This window comes from Bubalus bubalis, chromosome 3 (genome assembly GCF_019923935.1).
Source record: "Bubalus bubalis isolate 160015118507 breed Murrah chromosome 3, NDDB_SH_1, whole genome shotgun sequence".
In the NCBI taxonomy this organism is placed as follows: Eukaryota; Metazoa; Chordata; class Mammalia; order Artiodactyla; family Bovidae; genus Bubalus; species Bubalus bubalis.
Genome location: NC_059159.1, coordinates 89,772,672 through 89,788,036, shown reverse-complemented (window position 1 = coordinate 89,788,036; position 15,365 = coordinate 89,772,672). Strand labels below are relative to the sequence as shown.

The 15,365-nt window shown below is 32.9% G+C and overlaps 1 protein-coding gene across 5 annotated transcripts in view; it reads left to right on the top strand.

The window, feature by feature from the left end:
* CNTLN (centlein) overlaps nucleotides 1-15,365 on the top strand; it is a 341,020-nt gene that overhangs the window by 144,112 nt on the left and 181,543 nt on the right. For 4 of the 5 annotated variants that reach the window (XM_025281478.2, XM_025281479.2, XM_044939816.1 and 1 more), the window contains one exon: nucleotides 8,303-8,497. The exons of the other annotated variant lie outside the window; for it this stretch is intronic. In XM_025281478.2, the coding sequence (XP_025137263.1) occupies nucleotides 8,303-8,497 (195 nt within the window). The remainder of the gene's footprint in view (nucleotides 1-8,302; nucleotides 8,498-15,365) is intronic. 5 annotated transcript variants of the gene reach the window in all.

Sequence of the window (15,365 nt, the reverse complement as noted above, 5' to 3'; positions counted from 1 at the left end):
GAAAGCCCCCAACTCATAGCAGTTTGTATTAAAATGTATCTTTAGGGTTGCTTGTTGTTAAAGTTCATAATCCTTTTCTCTGATGTGCAAATACTTTTGGTGTTTCTCCTCTCAGCAAGAAAGAACTTGGTAAGGTGGAAGAAAAAGGCAGTATTTCTTTTGCTATTTACTTTTTCAATCTTTTGTTCTAAGATTCCTTGTTCAGTCTTGCTTAACTTAAAATTTAAGATAGATTGTTTAAGTCTTAATTCTAATTTTTGGTTGATTTTCCTTAGCAGCCTTTGCAGAAAGCAATCATTTTTTAAAAATAACCTACCTGTGAACTTTAATAGATTCAGTATCATTTCACATAACTGAATACTTAAACACTTTTATTTAAAGTGATTATTACCAAAGTAATACATGCTTGTGATACATTTTACAAAAATACAAAGGTGTGTTAAAAAAAAAGTTCTTTGCCCTTCTGCCTGAAGCCCTTGCCCCAGACTTTATTGCTCTTAATATTTGAGAGTGTATCCTAGAGTTCCTCTGGAAGAACAGAATATTTTAAAATTATATCACCTTTTAAATTATGTAAAATTTACATGAATATATTGTTATAAAAGTTGAAATGATATAGAAGTACTGATAAAGCTAGTGTAACAATTTGAGTTCTCTTCCATTCAACTCAGTTCATTTTGTTTCCTTCCCCAGGGGTAATCATCTGAATAGTCATTCCAGACCTTTTCCATGTATTATATACTGTGTATCTGTGTGCCTATACACATAGCACCAATCAAACTATTTGATATTTTAAATATTAATTTGCCCTTTTTACTGTTCTTAAACTTGTTTTCAAATTATATGCTTTGGGTCTATTTCCATGGTGGTATGTATAGCACTTGCTCTCCTCCTTGTCCTCTCCATGCTCCAGTAGGTGCATGTAAAGTACAGTGTGGATTTACCAGCATTTAACTTGATGATTACCAAGGTCTCCATCTTCAAGTTTTTATTACATACGTGACTACAGAAAGAGGTGTTCCCCATCTCTTTGACAGCATCTGTTTTTCCCTACTGGATCATTTATAACTATATATATATATATATATAGTTATATATATATATAACTATATATACACACATACATACACATGCTGTTATGTTTCTGATCTGCATGGAAGAACAGAACAATTAATCAACAGCGAAAAGCTTTGTTGACCTTACTATATCCCTTTCCCTCTCTTCCTTTTGCTCCTTTTCCCGCAGTATTCCTTGAAAAAGTTATATTATCTCAAAATTCTCTTCTTCCATTCTCTTTTGAACTTATTCCAATCAAGTTTTTGCCACTTTCACTTCACTAAAATTCCTCTTTTCAAAATCATTTGTGTCTCCCACATTGCTAAATTGAGTTGTCTTCTCGCAGTCTTCATCTTGCCTCATGTATCAGCAACATTGTCACAGTTTATAACTCTGTCCTTTGAAACACTTTTTTTTTTTTTTTCTCCTGCCTGACAACACATCACAGTTGTGTGATTTTGTTCCTTCAATGTCTAACTGTTCCTTTTCTGTTTCTTTCTGCTGCTGCTAAGTCGCTTCAGTCGGGTCCGACTCTGTGCGACCCATAGACGGCAGCCCACCAGGCTCCCCCATCCCTGGGATTCTCTAGGCAAGAACACTGGAGTGGGTTGCCATTTCCTTCTCCAATGCATGAAAATGAAAAGTGAAAGTGGAGTTGCTCAGTCGTGTCTGAATCTTCACGACCCCATGGACTGCAGCCCACCAGGCTCCTCCATCCATGGGATTTTCCAGGCAAGGGTACTGGAGTGGGGTGCCATTGCCCCTGTTTCTTTCTAGTCTTCCCTATTCACCTTGTCCTTTAAATGTTAAAATGTTCCAGGTCAAAATCTTAGGATCCTTTCATCCCTCCTGTTTAAATTCATACCCAAGGTGATTTTATCCACTCACCTAGGCTTTCAAAATCACACTGCTCTATGCTGATGACTCTTAGTTTTGATCGGCTACTCTGGATTTCTTCCATGAACTCTAGGAAAGAATATATCTAATTGCCTGCTTAGCATCTTTTAACTCGATGCCTAATAGGCATCTCAAACTTCACATGTTCAAAACTAAACTATTGTCTGCTCTGCCTTCAAAGCATGTCTGGAATCCTACTACTTCCCCCTATTCCTGCTATGACCACTAACTTTTATTTCCTGAATGATTGTAATAGTTGTCTACTTTGTTTCTTTGCTCCTGACCTTATACACTTTGAGTTCATTCTCAACATAAATGCCAGAATGTCCTTGCTGAAACTTGGTTAGTCAAATCAAGTCAATCCTGTCTTAAACTCTATCTATTGGTTTCCTGTCTGATTGAAAGTAAAATCCGAGTTCTTACTATATACACCCTGTGAGATGCTACATGATCTGGCTCTGCGTTAATCTCTGTTATCTCCTCTTTACTTTCTCTTCTTAAACTCTCCACTTTGACCACGTTTATCTTTGTTTTTTTCGCCTGAACATTCCAGGTATTCTTTACTTTCAAGGTCTCTGTATGTGGTTCCATTGCCTGAAATCTCTTTCCCCAGTTATCTGCATAGATGACCTGTTTACTGTCTTTATTCTTAACCTCTCATAGCTTAAATCTGTTTGATAACAGACATTAAATAGGAAGTGTAATAATGATACATGTTCTAATAGTAGTAGGAAGAATGGGAACATACCTGGGATAGGTTATTAGTTTAAGATAGAAAAGGACTCTCCTTGATGAAGTGATATCAATGATGTTTATTCCGAGAAGGTAAGACATCAATGAGACAGATTTCTCATAACTCTTCTGTGTGAACTATGGCCAAAGCCATAAATTTCCTAGTGAGTCAGTGCTTTTAAATTTGGAGAGGTAGAGCTTCTATACGCCTATTTGGAATATATATCATAATCTGAACTTTGATCTGACGTACTTTTGAAACCACATATACCTTCCCCCCAGGATTATGATTGTCCTCTCCAAGAATAATTGTCTATAATAATGAGAGATGTGATGGAAATATGTTTTGTTTATGAATAGCATGGAGGCAAATATATTATTTAAACTGAGGTATGAATGTAAGTCACCTCCAGCAACAATATATTAATAATGGTGAGCATTTATTGAGCTACTGTGTATCAGCCACTGGGAAAAGGGCTTTTGCCTCACTATTTAAGCCCCACACCCACCCTGTGTGGTATATTACTATAGGTATCCTTTTTAAAAAAAATAGATCTAGTAACTGAGTCTTAGAATATTGTCTAAAGTCAAACAGCTACTAGTGGCAGAACTCAAATCTAGCTAAGTGCAAGTCCAGAACTCACAATATTAAACTGTATTATAAAGTCTATAAAATATTCAGTTATACATAGAATAATGTGGTTTTGTCCTTAAAGGGTCTGTAATAGATTTTATAAGCTTGCATTATTCATTCTACTCAAAATTCTTTCGGTGATTAATATCTTTTAATGTTGGAGAATTTGTCTTGATATCTAAGTTAAATGTTATTCAAAAAAATTCCATTGCATTCTTTTTAATGAAAGGGGAGCCTAGCCTATTACCATCCTCTGTAAAAAGAGCCCTTACCAGTATTCTTTAGCTAGTGTTTCTCCTGAGTGTACAAATTTGATTTTCTCTATTTTGCTACAGCATTGCAGCTTTAAACTTTTTGACCTGCAGATTTATTTTTATTAGACTTGGTCCCCCCACCCCGAAAATATTTCAGCTATGGAGTTAAGGATTTATAAATTTGGGAATGATCACATTATTTTATTTATCATCAATAAACAGTATGCTACTTTTCAGACTTCCAGTGTTCATTTACATAAAACTTACATTCTAATCCTAGGACATTTTACTTAATACTTGTCTATTTCTTTTCCACATGTAGTTTTCTAGATTTTTTTCAATAAATTTGAGTAATCAAGTAGTCCATACAACAATGAAAAGAAATTGTTTACTTACAAATTAAGATTTGTAAATGTTTTTACATAAATTAATTGGACCTAGCTGTAAGACTCAGGTGAGTTGAATTCAAAAAAATACTGCATTAATAGTTTATCTCCAGTTTCTCCTAAGTTTACTTCTCTAAGAGTTATGTCTCCTTAAATTTCTGTTTCTAATGGAGCTTCACTGTTTCCTCTGTTCTCTTAATTCTCCTTTATGTCTTTTTTCCCTCTCATTTCCCTTCCTTTTTTCTCACTTATTAAGGTGATTCATATCATAGTATTTATTTTATTATCTGAGAAAAACAGTTGCCTTCAGTGATAGGATAAATGGAATGAGGAAGGGAGACAGAAGAGCAAAGAAAAAATTTTTGAGCCCAGGAAAGAGGTTTTTCATGAGGTCTCCATAACAAATCATTAGTCTCATACATAGATTTACCTAACACCTAATGTGGGGGCTTCTCTAGAAGAGAACACCCATCAAGAGGAATAAAAATAAGCTAGTATGTTTTCTTCCTTTGAGCATGCTGTAACCATTTATATAAGCTTTAATAGTTTTCCTGCCTTTGCATGTCATCTATATATATATGTGTGTGTGTGTATGGTTTAAATATAGATGAAAATTGTATCAGCATTTTCATCTTCTTGATAATCTAACATGTTTGGAGGTACTAAGTATGTATTTTATCAGTTTCTATTCTATTTAATGATAATTACATGACATGAGTAATGAACTAATATCAGTCTAGGAAAATAAAGAGTTAGGTTATATACATTTTTAGATTAAACTGCATGTTAAATCAGAGTCTTTTCTTCTCATTTTGTGCTATAAACAGATATAGTTTTCACTTGTAAAATTTACTGTCTCAGTCAGAATAGCAAATAGTATACTTATGTGGAAACTGTTCTTCTTGAAATTTGATCATTGGGTCCCAAAGCTTTTACATTTCCAAGATTTTTAAGGTAAATAATATATCATCTTGTTCCTCAACACTAATAAAAATATGAGAGGATGAGTACTTCAGTCTAAGCCCCTGAAAATTAAAGGACTTGGGGTGTGGGGTGCTATCTCTGGAGGTAACTTGCTTTATGTCCTCTAGTGAGCCTGTTAATGTTTTTTCACTTTAATTTCTTCAACAAAAAAGAACGTGAAGAACAGTAAGTGTAGTAAATTGTTATGTATTATAATGATTGATACTTCTAAAGTACATATGGGAATCTATGATTAAATATTTATAGGCCAGAATCTTCCCAAAGATTCTGATCTATTCCAGCTTTTTGGACTATTAGAGGAAAGTGCCTCTCTGGAAACTTCTGAAAATGATTGTGATTGCTAATAGAGAAAAAGGATGCCTATCAGGATTCCAAAACCTATGCAGATGAATGCATTTTTTGTGTTAGCTAATTTACTCACTTGAGAACAGTTTTTTTACTCACTCTGCTGTTATTAATGGGTTGAGAGTAAGATGGTGTCTAACAACAGGACCAAAACATCCTAAACCTCTGCCTTTTTGGAAGATCTCCTAGGGAAACAAACATTCTGTCATCCTGAGGCTTTGTCACCAAAAACACTTTAGAAATAAAAATAGACAGCCTCCTTGAAGGCTTTTCTGGCCACGTTTACTGGTGGACTGGAGACGAGAATTAAAAATTGCTCTTTACTCAAAGTCCAGAGTTGAGTCATCTTTTTGCTATTAAACAAGTGAAGTGCCATCAAGAATGGGGCAAGTAGGAGATGTGTATTTTGAGCAAGAATTAGGGAATAATAGAGTTTGTCCCAGTTCCTGGGGTAAGGCTGGTCTAAATCATCTGTTTCAGGTTCTTAAAAGTTTTTATTTATTTATTTTTTCACCTGCTGCTTAGAAGGATGGATATTTTCAGAGAATGTAGAGCTTGCCTTTGTGTCTAGAGTAACCCACCCAGTCATATGAGATCAAGCCAGGGCAGCTTCTGAATAGGAAGTACAACTGTGTAAATTTAATGGCTGAGAGAGCCAAATAGCAAACACAAGAGGAGAGCTGTTAATCTTCAATTTTGTGGAAGGAAGAAAGGAGAGAAGAGACAAGAGACATGAAGTAGAGCTTTTTTCCATGAAGGAATAGGCCTAGGAGCCTTACATCTGTGAAGGAAGGTCCTAAGTCATAACACGCAAGAGAATAGTACACCACGTTTACAAATGGCAAGTAAATTGGTCCTCCTTCCTGATGACACACCATCATTATGCCTGCACCTTGGGCAATGGGATGGAAACTGTTGCCATCCTAACTGATGTTCCTGAGATTCCTAAATATTTGAAATCTGTAGATTCTTATTAGAATTTTACTGAGGTACAATTTGAAAACTGTGTATTTTAAAGTAATATTATGTCCTGTTATTTTCCTCCAAAAAGTTGTGCTGATTAGGTGAAAACTGGTTAGTATTGATAAAGCATAGAAATAAGAGGGAAAGGGGTTAAATAATCTTTAACTGAATAAGTGACTCTGTATGCTATTGGGCACTCATCCTAGCTTCAGTTCTTTCTGGTCAACTTAGTTCTTGTCTTTAGATTTTGTTTTTTCTTTTCTACCTTGAACTCAATCATGGAAGCAGCAACACAGCACAGGTAGGTCACTGTAGGGCCCAGTCTGATCCCTCCATCATTCCACAAAGCTGTCAGGTTCCTACTCTTTCTTCCCTTCTAGAATATCCGATGGTATCAGCTGTGGAAAGGACATTGGACATATTCCCTGGTATAAAGGTAATTGGAAGGGAAAAAGCACAAATTTTTATTCTGCAATACTTTATAAATCATAAAGACAACCCTTTCTTTATAAAAATTATTTTAGACTGACTTTAATGTGAAATGGGTTATTTAAAGTATTTATATTCATATAGAGGTATAATCTTTACAGAAAATAAAAAGTATATTGAACTAATTGTATATCAGAGGAGTGATTTGGAGGGTCTTATTTTTATGACAAAGTATATATCTGAAGAAAAGCATTTAAAAAAAGATTTCACAAATCTTTTCTTTTAAACTTAAAAAAGTAAACTATTGCATACAAATAAAATATTCTGCCAGCTTTTCTGTAGTTATGTTTCTTCACATGAAGCAGGGTCAACTAGTCTAAGATTCTCCCTGTCTTCAACTGGATAAGCAAACCTAAAAACCTATTGTATTAACCTAATTGTATTAACATAATTAATACAATTGTATTAATTGTAATAAAAATTGTTAATACAATATGTAACCTATTGTATTAACATAATTTTGAAATTCTGTCTTTGGGGATTTTCCTTTTGTTATAACCTCACTGACTCACTATTAGCCCTATTTTTTTTTATTATAAAGCAGATATAATTCTTGGATCACATTCCCAGGGTCATCAGCAAATATGTATATATATACACACACACAGATTTTGAAAAAATCAGAATCAGCAACTACAAATTGAATTATATATCATTAAATCACAATCATAAGTTAGGATTTTCATCACCAAATAAGTTCGTTTGTGTTGGAGGAATACCATTGTTTACCATGTATGACTCTCTATGCCACCACATATATACCTTATACTGTCTCACAGTCTTCATAAACCCTCAATATAAATTTGTTTAATTCATGTTGCCTTGATTAAAAATTTTTAAATTATCTGTCATCACTTTGGAACACTGATTCTATTTTTATGACTCTGATCAAGGTCTTCAGTGATTTCCTGTTTTCTACAGGAACAAAGCCATCTTCCTTAATCTGGCATTCAAGAGTCTTTGCATTCCAGCTACCGTCTCGTTGGCTGGCTTTGTCTCCTACTATTCCTTCTACTGCTCCTCCTCTACTTTAGCAGTAGATGCTAGTTTTACTGAATGGGAATATATCAGTCAACTTTAATGAACTCTCAATAAAAGTTTATTTTTTTTTCTTTCAAATGTATATTTTGAGTCCAGTTAGGCTAATATAACTTACGTTTCCTGTTTTTTCCTACCACTGTACATAATTTTTTTTTTTTTTTAGCATTTATTCTGTCTTTAGAATGACTTTTTTGTTTTCATTCAGTTTCTATAATATCATTATGGCTCAGTTCAATTCTGTTCTTTTTCATGAAGATTAATATAGCTAGCTTAAAATGTTTATATGCCTATATTACAACTGGCTAGTAAAACATACTGTCTTTTTAACATCAATTGAAGTTTTATATTGGCATGTGGTTATATCATTTGGTTTCCCATTTGTTTATATATTGCTTTTCCTCTTAGACTATTAAGATAACTTGAGGGCAAGGAGTATGTCATATATAGACATATGTTGTTTGTATATATATATAGATGTATTTATTGATCATTTATATATTTGGATATATTTTTTAAAACAGCTTTACAATGAATTACATATTTGTTTTGAAACCACAAAATCAAGTGAAGCTATGCTCCGACAAAGTGTTGTTACTCTTCAGGATCAGCTATTTCAAAAAGAGCAAGAAAATGCTAAATTAAAAGAAAAGCTTCAGCAATCACAAGAAACACTCTATCCTTTACCTCGAGAATGTGATTCAGACCGCTCAGAACAGGTGAGAGGCATTTTCTAAAAATGTTTCTCCGTATAATATCATATTAAAGTATTTACTATAATTGACTGAAACACAAAAGTTAAATTTGCATATATTAGAATATATGTGGCAGATTTGCATTGTGCTTTTATCATACTCTGTAGAAATGAATATTTTATATGGTGTGGATTTGTGTAGAAATACGGGGGGTATCTGGTAGAGTTATTGGGTTGAAACATTTGGCTGATATATGATAATGAAAAGGAAATTAATAGGTCATGCCCATTTTGAGACTTTTTATTGAATGAGGTAATGGAATGAAAATCTGGAAGTCTCATAAAAGTACTTGCCTTAATTCCTGGTGTGTGGTGAGTGAGTGAGTACTGTGAAAGTCACTCAGTCTTGTCCAACTCTTTGCAACCCCGTAGACTATACAGTCCATGGAATTCTCCAGGCCAGAATACTGGACTGGGTAGCCTTTCCCTTTTCCAGAGGATCTTTCCAACAAATTAATACCATTTAGTCTCAAGTCTGTCAGTACCTCGATATATGATTTTGGGCAGATCAGTTGACTTTTCTACCTATTTCCTGTTCAATTAAGTGAGGTAGTACAAATGTACAGATAAATAAGCAGGTTTAGAATTCAAATAAACCTGGGATCAAATTGTAGCTCTGCCTATGAGCTTTGTGAACCTGAACTCATTTCTTAACCCTTTTAGCCAAAGTTTCTTTGCAGATAAAATATTGATATTAATGCTTTGTCATAGAGTTTTGTGAGGATTAATGAGATAATGCATGTCAAACGCAGAGCTTGTCATATAGAAAAGAGGTACCTCTTTCAGATAATTTTCAAGGTAACTTTCAGCTCTAAATACGTATTATTAAAAAATCTTACTCCTGTTACTTTATTTAATACACTCAGCATTTCTTTTAATTTTAGAATTTAAAGAAATGAAATTAACACAATTATATAATTGGAAACTTTAAAGTTTATTGGTGATCCTTTAATAATAGTTTTTCAACCCAGCATATTTTGTCTTGCTAACAAGCATTTTTAAAATTTGTATTGTATTATATTGTATTTTTTGGACATCAAGTGCACAGAAATGGATTAGTCATAAAATTTATATCATGGCACAATATTATGTTACATGTATATTTATTTTAATTGTCACTTTTTTAATTACCCTTGGTCCCACCAACTAATCCAAGGGTAGGAAATTACTGATAGCTTATTTCTACTTGTATCCTTCACCCTTTACTGGTACCCTGATTCTCTCACCAGAGGTAACTACTGAACTATTTATCATTTTGATTATTTTTTATAAAGTTTTATTCCATAAAATTTTATGAGGAAGTAGAATATAGCTGTTTTGCCATTTATAAAAATGTATTAAATTATGCTGTTTCCTGGGTTTTGGCAATTTTCACTTATCACTGTATTAAGATTCATCTATGATGTTTAGTATAACTGTTCATTTATTTTTTACTGCTATAAAATACTCTGTGATTATATCATAACTACTTAGCCATTCATTTGTAGATGAGTATTAGGGTTATTTCCAGTTTTTTGCTCTTATGAATAATGCTACAGTTGACATTTTTGTACGTGATTCTTAGCATACACATGCAGCATTTTTGTGAAATAAACATCTCAGAATAGAACTTCTAGGTTTAGGGTATGAATATGTTACTTTCACAAAATGCTGGTCACTTATTTTTCAAAGTGTTTTTCATTTTACTTATACCAGTAATGTATTTGGTTGATTTTCATCCTCACCACTTGGTATTGTCAGACTTAGTTTGTTGACAGCTGCTGAATTAGTATAAAACAATATTATTTTTAGCATCATGTCTTTATCACTGATAAAGCATATTTTTGTGATTACTAGCCAAGTGAGTGCCCTCTTCTGCAAAATGTCTATTTCTGTCTTTTATCCATTCTTCTATTGGCCTTTTTCTTACTGATTTTTAAATATTCTTTAAATATTTTTGATATTAATCTGTCATAGGTTAAATATGTGGCAACTATCTTCTCTTAGTGTGTACCTTGTCTTTTCATTTTCTTTAACGTGTCATATGTGAACAGAACTTCTTAATTTTAATTTAGGAAAAGTATTATTTTATCATTAGTGCTCATTTAAGAAATCCTTTCCTACTGCAAATACAGAAATATTTGTATCTCTGTTTCCTTCAAAAAGTTTTAAGCTTTGCTTATATCATTTATATTTATAAATCATTTGGAATTGCATTTCATATATAGTTTAAGGTAAGGATACATTTTATTTTTTTATTTTTCCCCAAGTAATAGTCAGTGGATCAACCCACTGGATGATCCCCCTTTTTCCTGTGTAGTGTTGGGCTACCTCTCATATATCCTATATTTTATTTAATGTCATTGAATATTTCATTTTATTTTATTTAGACTTTCTAGACTGTTTTCTCTGTATTCTTAGACAGTGTTACATCATCTTAATTAGCATAGCTTCATAGTAAGTCTTTATATTTGATATATCTACTTTCTTACTATTCTTTAAAGTGTCTTGGCCATGTTGGCACTTAGCACTTAAATATATCTTTAAGGATAATTTATAGTTTCATGAAAACACTGTTGAGATTTTTTTGTAAACAGTTTTACTGAAGGGTAACATACAAACAGTAAAGTACAAACCTTAAGTGTATAACTCAATGACATTTCACAAATTGAACACATAGATATAATACTATTCAGATCAAGAAATAGAATATTACCAATATTCAATAAACCTCCATAATTTTCGCAATAAGTAGCAACCCCTACAACATAACCACTGTTTTTACTGCTATCATCATTGATTAGTTTTGCTTATTTTTGAAACTTAATAGTATTTCACCTTTAAACACTATATGCTGTGGGTTTTTTGTAAATATCCTGTATCACATTAGGAAGTTCCTGTCTTTCATAGTTTGATGGAAGCTTTTCATGAACAGGTATTGATTGTGTAGAGTACATCTTTTTTTTTTAAATTAATTTATTTTTTATTGAAGGATAATTACTTTACATAATTTTGCTGTTCTCTGTCAAACCTCAACATGAATCAGCCATAGGTATACATATATCCCCTCCCTTTTGAACCTCCCTCCCATGTCCCTCCCCATCCCACCCCTCTAGGTTGATACAGAGCCCCTTTTTGAGTTTCCTGAGCCATACAGCAAATTCCCGTTGGCTGTATATTTTACATATGGTAATGTAAGTTTCCATGTTACTCTTTCCATACATCTCATCCTCCCCTCCCCTCTCTCTGTGTCCATAAGTCTATTCTGTATGTCTGTTTCTCCATTGTTGCCCTATAAATAAATTCATCAGTACCATTTTTTTAGATTCCATATATATGTGTTAGAATACAGTATTTATCTTTCTCTCTCTGACTCACTTTACTCTGTATAATAGGTTCTAGGTTCATCCACCGCATTAGAACTGACTCAAATGCATTCCTTTTTATGGCTGAGTAATACTCCATTGTGTGTATATACCACAACTTCTTTATCCATTCATCTGTCGATGGACATCTAGGTTGCTTCCATGTTCTGCTGCTGCTAAGTCGCTTCAGTCGTGTCCGACTCTGTGCGACTCCATAGACGGCAGCCCACCAGGCTCCCTCGTCCCTGGGATTTTCCAGGCAAGAACACTGGAGTGGGTTGCCATTTCCTTCTCCAGTGCGTGAAAGTGAAAAGTGAAAGTGAAGTCGCTCAGTCATGTCCGACTCTTCCCGACCCCATGGACTGCAGTCTACCAGGCTCCTCCATCCATGGGATTTTCCAGGCAAGAGTACTGGAGTTGTAAATAGTGCTGCAGTGAACAGTGGGATACATGTGTTACAGTGCATCTTTTACAGTGATGCTAAGGCTTTTCTTATGTATTCTGTTAGGTGGTTTATTACATTTATTGCTTTTCAGTTATTAACTCAGTTTTGTACTTTTGAAATAAACCCAACCTTATTGTAATATTTTTTTATTTTCATATTGCTGGGTTCAATTTGATAATATTTTTGTTAGGGTTCTTGCATCTGTATTTATGAGGGATATTGGGCTTTTCCTTTCTTGAATGTTTCATGTTAGATTTTGATATTAAGTTGATGCTGGCGTCCTAACTTGAATTACAAAGTGTTCTCTTTTTCACTTTACTAGAAGAGTTTGTATAAGACTATTTCTTTCTTATTAAATACTGAATGCTTTCCTTCTTACATAAGGAACAAGTCAATTATATTCAACATTACACTGGAGATTCTAACTAGTACAATAAGGCAAGAAACAAATAAAATCATACTAATTAGAAATAAGGAAGTAAAACTCTTTTTATTCACAGAACCTGAGCATCCGTATAGAAAGCCTACTGAGTCTATGATGAAGCTCCTAGAAATAGTAAGTAAATTTAGCGGTGTTGCAAGATATAACATCAATTTACAAAACTCAATTATATATCTAAATATTAGAGACAAATAATTAGAAATTGAAATTTAAGAGGACCATTTATAATAACATCAAAGTCTGTGTAATAATTAAGGATGAATTTGACAAAATGTGCCCCAGACTTGTACAGTGAAAAGTACAAAACGTACCAGAGTGAAATTATAAGACATATATAAGTGGACAGCTATCAGTTCTCCTCCAATTGATCTATTATGTAATCACTATAAAAATTCCAGGAGGCTGTATTTTCTAGATAAGTACAAGCCAAGACTAGAATTTATAAGGAAATGCAAGGGAACTAAAAGAACAAAATCAAGTATAATAAAAAATAAAGTTGGACTTATACTACCCAATTTTGAGACATATTTATCAAACTAAAAAATCAAGATGGTGGGTGTGGTGTTCACATGAAGACTGACAAAATAATTGATAAAACAGAATAGAGTCCAGAAAAATACCCACTAGTATATGTCTCTTTACCTCATGAAATGTAGTGTAAGTCACTTTGTTCTTTTTAAAGAATTCTCTGTATGTCATTGCTCTTAGTAGGAGCTTGTCCGTTTTACAAATAAATATTCAGTTAGAAATGTTTCTAGTTTCCCTTGCGATTTTCTTTTTGCCCCTTTAGTTATTAGGAGATATGTTTTTTACTTTTGAAATAATGTGTTTTTCTCCTTGTATATCTTATTTTTATTCACTTCAAATATACTTCTATTATGGTCAGAGATAGTACTCTATAGTATTAGTGTATTTGGAAATTTATTGAGACTTGTTGTATGTCCCAGCATATAGTTTTGATGAACTTACTGTTGATACCTGAAAATAATATGTGATTTGCATATTGGCTTGAGTTTCCCTTAAATATCAGTATTAATTATGTCATTGTGGTTGGTAGTGTTCAGATCTTATGTATTTAGTGATTTTTATCCTTAGGTTTAAATCAGCTTTTCTGTCAGTTGCTGAGAGAAAATCTTACAGTATGATTGTTTTTCTCTTTAATTGTGTCAACATTTGCTTCATGCATTTTGAAGCTGTTTTAACTAGGGGCATACGTATTTAAAACTGTCATGTCTTTATAATTAATTGAGCCCTTTGCTGTTGTAAAATGTTACTTTTAACTATAATAATACTCTGTTGATTTGAAATCAAATTTTATGATGTTAATTTAATCAGTCTCTTTAATGGTTACATTTTCCTTGGTGGTAGTATACCTTGTCCCATGGACAGAGGAGCTTGGTGGACTGCAGTCCATGGGGTTGCAAAGAGTCAGACATGACTGAGCCACTTCACTTACACTTTATACCTCTTCCCATTCTGTAAATTTCCATCCATAGGTGTCTTAGTATTTAAAGTGTACATAGTTAGATACTGTTTCTATTCATTCTGGCAGTTTCCTTTTCATCACAATGTTAATGCATTTAAATTTAATATGATTATTTATATGGTTGTGTTTAGGTGTACCATCTTAGCATTTGTATTCCATTTGTCCTGTTTTTGGTTCCTCTGTTCCTAGTTCCTTCCTATTTTTCTGGGTTATTTGACTGTTTATATATATGTATTTTAAAGTAGTTTTAAAATGTCACTTTTCTGTATCCTGGACTCCAGTGTTTCTGACAACGTAACTGGGAATTTGTTTCCTTGTTACCAACAGTTAAATGTTATGTGTCAGTTTTGTCTGGATTTTTTTCCCCTCAATATTTAACATTTGATATTAAGCATTTTTACTCTGACATTCCCAAGTATGATTTTCATTGTGGTCATCCTTCTTGCAGTTTGATGAGCTTCTTGATTTCTGTAAATAATACTTTTTTTTTTTACTGAATTGGGGAAATTTTTGACATTATTTTGTCAAACATTTTTCTGACCTCTCTCTTTTCCTTTTGAAGATTCCCATTTTACTTACGTAAGACTTTTCAACATTACCCTGAAGACTGATGAGTCTCTCTTCATTTTTTAAAATCTTCCAATCTGTGTTCTTTAGTTATTTTATATTAATTTTTATTCAAGTTAACTGACATTTCTGTTATCTCCAATTTTTCTATAGGTCTTTTCTGTGAATTATTCTATAAATATTGTACATTTCAGTTCTAAAATTTTCATTTGATTCATTACTGTATTATATATGTATCTGTGAAGTTTTCCTATTTAATCTTACAAGTACATTTTTTTTCTTTTGTTCCCTATTGTAATAGTTAAAGTAGATTCTTTAAAATCATTATACTTTTAATTATATCTTTTGGGTCTTCTTGGATTTAATTACATAGTGATTTTCCTTTGCTTTAAATACAGATCATACATTAATGTTTTGTCTGTGTCTAAAAATTTTGGATTATTTAATGTATATAGTAACAGATATTTTATAGAAATTCTGCTTTCTGACATGTTACAGTACTAATAAGTTCTGAAATTCTTCCCTCCAGCTGCCTCCCTTCCTCTCTTT